Source organism: Vombatus ursinus, unplaced genomic scaffold (genome assembly GCF_900497805.2).
Source record: "Vombatus ursinus unplaced genomic scaffold, bare-nosed wombat genome assembly UNPS02014910.1, whole genome shotgun sequence".
Lineage (NCBI taxonomy): Eukaryota > Metazoa > Chordata > Mammalia > Diprotodontia > Vombatidae > Vombatus > Vombatus ursinus.
The window spans coordinates 552,795-559,984 of NW_020954688.1; the positions used below are offsets into that span (position 1 = coordinate 552,795).

The 7,190-nt window shown below is 35.9% G+C and overlaps 1 protein-coding gene across 1 annotated transcript; it reads left to right on the plus strand.

Moving 5' to 3' along the window:
• The first annotated feature begins 2,347 nt into the window (after positions 1–2,347).
• LOC114029152 (olfactory receptor 13G1) lies at positions 2,348–3,274 on the plus strand. Its single transcript, XM_027843511.1, has one exon. The coding sequence runs from the start codon at positions 2,348–2,350 to the stop codon at positions 3,272–3,274; it is 927 nt and encodes a 308-aa protein (XP_027699312.1).
• The last annotated feature ends 3,916 nt before the right edge of the window (positions 3,275–7,190 follow it).

Genomic DNA, 7,190 nt, shown 5'->3' on the forward strand with positions numbered 1-7,190 from the left:
AATCTACCTATGTTGCTCCTATACTCAATAAATTCCAGTGGTTTCATATTATCTCAAGGATCAAATGTAAGTCCTTTGTTTGTTATTTAAAGCCACAATCTGACCCTTTCCTATTTTTCCAGTATTGTATTCTTTGATCTATCCACACTGGACTGCTTGCTTTTTCTCACAGACAATGCTCCATCTCCCATTCCTGTGACTTTTCATTTCCCCCTGTACCTGAAATATTATCCACACCTCTGCCTCTTAAAATCCCTGGCTTCCTTTAAGACAGCTCAAATGCTGCCTTCTGCAGGATGTCTTTCCTAATATCCCAAACTAGTATTTCCCCCTCTATGGGTATCTTCCATCTATTCTCTATTTATTTAAATATATAGCATATCTTCCATTACACATCATAAGCTCTTTGAGGGTAGAGCTATTTGTTTTTTAATCTCCAGCACTTAGCACAGTGCCTGGAACATAGTAAATGCTTAGTAAGTGATTATTGACTAATTGATTCACCTCTGCCCTTTTCCTAGAACTCAGAATCCTCCTCAATAGGAGAATTGAGCTCCAGTAGCTGTGATTCACATGTGTTTACAGTATCTTTACCAAATCCAATGAAGGCTTTGACACAGACTGTCACCTAAAGTTTGATATTTCTTCAATGTTTCAATCTATAGATATTTTTAGTGAAGCTCAGCAAATGAAGAAAGCAAAAATGGCTAATTCTAGCAACTATTATCAGAAACAGATATGACATAAGGTAAGATGACATTTGACTTGTTAATGTCTATATGATATAAAAGAGCTCTTTTTAAAAATAATGCAAAAATTTAATTTATTTTATAGACATTACTTCTTAAAATTCTCTATACAGTCCTGTGCTGTAGATAAAGCATAATTTCCCCCATTTTATATATGAGGAAACTTAGGTCAAGTAACTTACCTAGTGTAATTACCATTAGTAAAGAATACATATAATGTAAATATAAATAATAATAGTACAACTAATAAGTATCAGAGTCAATAGTTGTATTCAGATTGTCTAATTTGAAGTCCAATTCCCTTTCTCTAACAAACATCACCTTTTTCTCACTAAGAGCTTCATGGGAGACACAGAAGCCTGACTAGGAGACCCTAAATTTCTATCATGGCTTTTAAATAGTTTGTTCTTCTTAATTCTACACAATATTAATAAATTGTCACTCCACTCACTTCAGTCAAGCAACAAGTAAATTCAAAGGGAAATATCAATTAAAATAATTATTTGACATTACACTAACAAAATAATTGTTTTATTTACTTATTTTTATCTTTGTATTTCAACTTTTTGCTTCTGAGTCACATGTTATATGTCCAGAAAAGAAATCAACATCTATATGGCTTTGTGCTCAATAATTTTGATTATTTTCTCTCAATTGATTGGTCATATAGGTACCTACAAAATTCAGTTGACTATTAATTATTTGAGGTTAATAAAAGAACAGTACTAATTATTTGAAGTGAATAAAATCCATAAAATTTGTAGGACTTTACTACTTTAGACAAGGCAGACAAGATCATAAGGAATTGTAAAGAGTTTTGATAAGGGTGGTAGATTCAAGAATCACCTCTTCTCAATTCCCTGATACAAGTTTGCCACTTCATAGAAGAAAGTGTGATTATAATTTCTGAGATAATAAAATAGCCAATTGATTAAGCCAATTCAGTCAAAGAGCTTTTCCCATTCAATGAAGGGAGGAAAAAGAAACTGGTTCTCCATAAAACTACTGAATCAATTGATCATTTTAGTCAAAAACCCCAAAAATTTAATCAAACAACCAACTTTGTCTCTATTCTAGACCATTCTGTTTTGACTGCAAGGATCAATTGATTCAATGATCATAAAAGTAATATTTGTTTCATTTATCACTTTCTATGACCACTAGCAATCTTATGGTTACATGTGTCTCGGTTAAAAACAAGAGAGACACAGACATAAATTTATCTAATGCATAAAGTGTATGCATCCCTTCATAAACCATATCCACATTCAGGTAACTTTCATACCAAAATGGCATTATTATAACCACTGATTTTGTCATTTAATCTTTACTTTTTTACTTCATTACTCCTTTGTGCACTGATATTATTGCAATACCAGAGTATGAAGCTGAGTGGGAGCTACTTAGGGAATGATGGAGAAAGAAAAGAAGAGATTATCTCACAGCTAGAACATTTCTTACCCAGTATCTAGAAACCAGATCTTCACTTGATCTCATAAAATGAACATCTCTATCCCCACTTTTTATGGATACACCTTCATCTAATTATTCCAAAACTGGTTATTGTGTTGTATGTCCCACAGAGCTGACAAGGCAGGATGAATCACAGCGCCGTTACTGAGTTTGTGGTGGTGGGGCTTTCTGGGCGTCCTGAACTCCAAGGAATCTTCTTCACCATCTTCCTCTTCATCTACCTAGTGGCCCTACTGGGCAATGTGATTATTGTTATTGCCATCATTTACAATACCACTCTTCATTCTCCTATGTATCTTTTTCTGTTGGCACTTGGTGTGGTGGACATTATCTGCACCTCCACCATCATCCCAAAGATGCTGGAAAACATGCTGGTATTGGATAAGACCATTTCTTATGAGGGTTGTATGTCCCAGCTCTTTTTTTTCACTTGGTCCCTGGGAGCTGAGATGGTTCTTTTCACCGCAATGGCTTATGACCGCTACGTGGCTATCTGTTTCCCCTTGCGCTATAGCACTATTATGAACCGAAATATGTGCATGGCAGTTCTCTGCATTGTCATGGCCATAGCTATTGCCAATTCTTGGATACATACAGGTCTCATCCTCAGGTTGACTTTCTGTGGGCCCAACACAATTGACCACTTCTTCTGTGAGATCCCCCCTTTGCTTGCACTGTCCTGTAGCCCTGTGAGGACAAATGAGGTGATGGTATTTGTGGCTGACATTGCCCTAGCCATGGGAGACTTCATCCTCACCTGCATCTCCTATGGCTTCATCATTGCTGCCATCCTTCGCATTCGTACCACAGAAGGCAAGAGGAAGGCCTTCTCTACATGTTCCTCCCATCTCTTGGTGGTGTCTCTCTACTATTCCCCTGTCATCTACACTTACATCCGCCCAGCTTCCACTTATAACTTTGAAAGGGACAAGGTGGTGGCTGCACTGTACACTTTGGTGACTCCTACCCTGAACCCACTTGTCTACAGTTTCCGGAACAAGGAGATTCAAGGAGGGATCAAAAGAGTCTTTTCATTTCTGAAATGTCATTGAAGTATGAGGTCAGTCCTCTATTCCAGAACCTTCTTGCAGTATTCTGCAGACTACATCTATTCCTATCTCTCCTTTCTCTTCTCAAAGACACACCTATTCGACACCTCTTTCCCCCAATTATTCTATTATCTTGATATCCACAAGATAAGCAAGAGAGCCCTCCCTAGGGAAGGGAAAACACTTCCAGGTTTTGTTTTTCCTTTATGGAGTTTATCTGTTACTTTACAGACCCTGGATTAGTATATCATTCTGTCCCTCAGCAGGTGATATTTTGCTCCAGATGCTGAGCTAATTAGAACACAGAGCAGAGTTCACTAAACTAATACCATCAAGCTTAATCTTTTCTTTGGACTGATTTGATGTGGGTTGAACTCTGAGTCTTTGTTGATTTTGACTATACCTAGACAATACCTATTCATTTTCCACCTAAGGGATGGTAACCTAGTTATTGCCAAGAAACTTTGGATTTATGTGTTCCTCATTTTTTTCAAACCCACATACATTTCACTATGCTAATTTACAGTAGAGAGATGGGGATAGCTATAGAAAAACTACAAAACCTAAGAGGGAAGAGCATTATTTCTCCTACCTACCTAGCCATATACCTTGCCTTTCATTATGCAGACACAAAAGTGAAAATCCGAACAAGTTTAGAGATCACAAATACATCTGAAAAATCTTTTATTACTATTACTCTAATCTACATTAGTTTCCATTCATCTTTTCATTAAATAAAATCTTTGCTTACATGAACCCTTCTTGATCTTATTGAAGGAAATAATGACATCTCTCCCAAATTTGTGCTATCATAATGTCTTAATTCACAAATAAATTTACTCTTCCTTTGTATGTGATGTAAAATCCCACTGAACTAGCCTGGCATTTGGAGTTTGAAGCTCTGTCCTTGGAGTTTGAAAAACTGAATTCAAATCCTAGTTTTGCCATTTCCTTTTTATGTGACATCAGGCCAGTCATTTACTCTTACTGAGAATCAGTTTCCTCTTTTCTAAGAGGGAAAAAAGATATATGCTTATCTACCTCACAGGGCTTTGTGAGGAAAAGACTATGTAAAGTACTATGTAGGTGTGAGCTATCATCATTATCATCATCATCATCATCATCATCATCATCATCATTCACTATGTTGTAAAGTACCTCTCTATTGCAGAATCAGCTATAGAAAATCAGGTTCTTTTCCATGCCTATATTGGTTTCCAGTGGTATCTCCTACTATAACAAGGAAAATTTATGTTATATGTTTTATATTTGCCTTCCAAAACCAAAATTATGAGGCTTTGCTATAATCCATCTTTTTTAAAAATGAGATAAAGTGGAGAAAATATGGGATGTAGTGTCAGAGGACATGGGTTTGAGTCTGAGATCTTTACTCACTAGCTTCATGAGAGGTCACCTTCCCTCTCTGGGAATAGAATTCCTCATCTGTAAAGTAAAAGTATTGGACTAGAAGATTTCTAAATTCTCTTTCCATTCTAACATTATTTATATATGTTATTTATATATTTATTCATCTCAAAAGGATTTTTCACATTAATCTCAATGTTTAAAGTCAAGGAGCATTTTATTTCATTTGCTTTACTTCAAATGTTGTATTATACAACATTTATAATGTTGCTATGCCCAAATAGATGTCAAAAATATTTTTCATCATATAATGTTTTCCTGACTAAAATTTAGAGCTGATAGGACTCTTAGAGTACATCAGTCCAATACAATCATTTTACAATTGAGGAAATGAAGCCCTGAATGGGAATATGACTTGTCCAAAGTCACACAAGTAGTAAGAAGCAAAGCCAAGATTTGCAATAATTCAGATTTATGTTGCATTTTAAGGTTTACAAAGTACATTTCTCATAACAATCTTGTGAAAAGTTACAAATGTAACTATCTTGATTGAGGAAACTGAGGCAAAAGAGAAATAGAAGAGGAAGAGTAGTATGGGGAGAGAGACAGCACAAGTCTTAGAGTAAGGAAATGGGTTTGAGTTCTCCATTTGATACATACTGGACATTGGACATGCCACTTAACCTCTTAGTTCCCCAGGGAACTCTCCTAGACTCTAAGTTGCAGGAAATGTGCCTATTTACATTGGTAGAGGAAGTTCTGCACTAGGAGTTCCCTACACAGATTAAATTAGATCCAATCCAAAAAAAAATCTATCAGGATTGGGATTTAATTCCATTGCTACAGTACCATATTGTCTACTAGGCAGGTTGAACTACCTCTTCTATTCAGTAGAAATACAAAAGGAATCACCTACTGTGTGCAGAATACTATTGTTAGGTGCTAGGGATGATTTTTTAAATCATCAACTGAGATTATATTAAATACTCAAAACCCATACTTGTATTGCACTTTCTGCTTTACAAAGGAATTTCCTTGCAATTTTGTGAGGTACGTATTACAAATGTTACAGAAACAACATAGTATAGAGAAAAGAGGATTGAATCTGTATCAGACAGCATGGGTTCAAATCCCAAATTGGCTATTTAATCTTGGATAAGTCATATTATTTTTCTGTGCCTCAGTTTCTTAATCTGTAATACAAAAGAGTGGGAGTAAATTATCCTTCAAGCCCTTTTAGTTCTTATAGTTGATTATCTTCTTATTTTCATTTGACATGAAGAAATTAAAGTTCATGACAGATTATCAACTTAATTTCCTTCTGATACCTTGAGCAGCAAAAATCCCATGGCTATACATGGTCATAAATATACATATATACATAAAGGACCCTTACCTTTGACCACATGCAAAGATATGGGAAGGAGGAAGAAAGGAGAGAGTGTCATGTAAGCTTTTTTTCAATTGCAGGTAGGTATTCTGAATATTCAACTCTATCCCCTCAGAACTCAACAAAGTACATAAACATCTTTCACATTCTAGCTAAGCAAAATTTCATTACCAAGCATTGGTATTTACCATTGGCATAGGTCATTACCAATGTCATTACCTTGGAGCAAGAGGTTGGGATGGAGATACAAAAGGTTGGTCTCCACACCTACCAGGACCAGGACCATATCTAGCCATGGTCCCATGCAGAGATGAACTGGATGATTGACCTATAAAGAAGATAGAACTTAGAGAGAATGACCCAGCCCCCAAATTTAGTCCCATCTCAGTTTACCCACTGTTGCCTAGAGTCTTCCCAAAGCTGCCAGTCTTACATCTAGACAATGTCAGCATAAGATCATACATTTAAAGATAGAAGAGACTTTAAAAGTCATCTAGTCAAAATCCTACATTTGTGATCATATTCTGTCCCCTGTAGCTGGGCACCTGGCAACTCTAACCCACAGATCTCAGTCTGACCCTTAAGCTTCCACTACAATCAGTGATGTTGGATGTTAGATGCCTCAAAAAAAGGTAGAAGCCAGAAATCTCATGTTTTGTCCTCTTTTGTTGTTAACTGTGAACATGATTTGGTAACTAATAGCCCAAACTCTTGACATCCAAGAGATTTCAAGCAGTATCTTATATTCCAACTGGATCTCTGACCAAGAGAGTAATAAACAGATTTTACTCTGAATCACTCTGGTAGCACTGAAAACTTGTAGGTTCCCAGCCTGAGCTGTTTCTGAGATCCTGGAATAACATTAAATACCCCCCAAAAGCAAGAAGGCAGAAGTTCATCTCAGATTTACACCCTCTCCCAAAGTGTTCAGAACCTACCCTAACATAAAGTCCAAAGTAAAGAAATTGACTGGAAGAATGAGCAAATAAGAAAAAAGAAACTACCATAAATATCTTTTTTATAGCAATAGAGAAGCTCAAGACACAAATCCAGAAAAATACAATGATTCCAAAATAACCACAAACAAAAATATTAAAGAAAAATATAACTTTGGCATATTTTCAAAGGTAATTCTTAGAAGAAAGAAAACAAGATTTTTTGAAA

What these genes read in the sequence shown, in the direction of transcription:
- LOC114029152 (XM_027843511.1), top strand. Translation starts at nt 2,348, where the DNA reads ATGAATCACAGCGCCGTTACTGAGTTTGTGGTGGTGGGGCTTTCTGGG.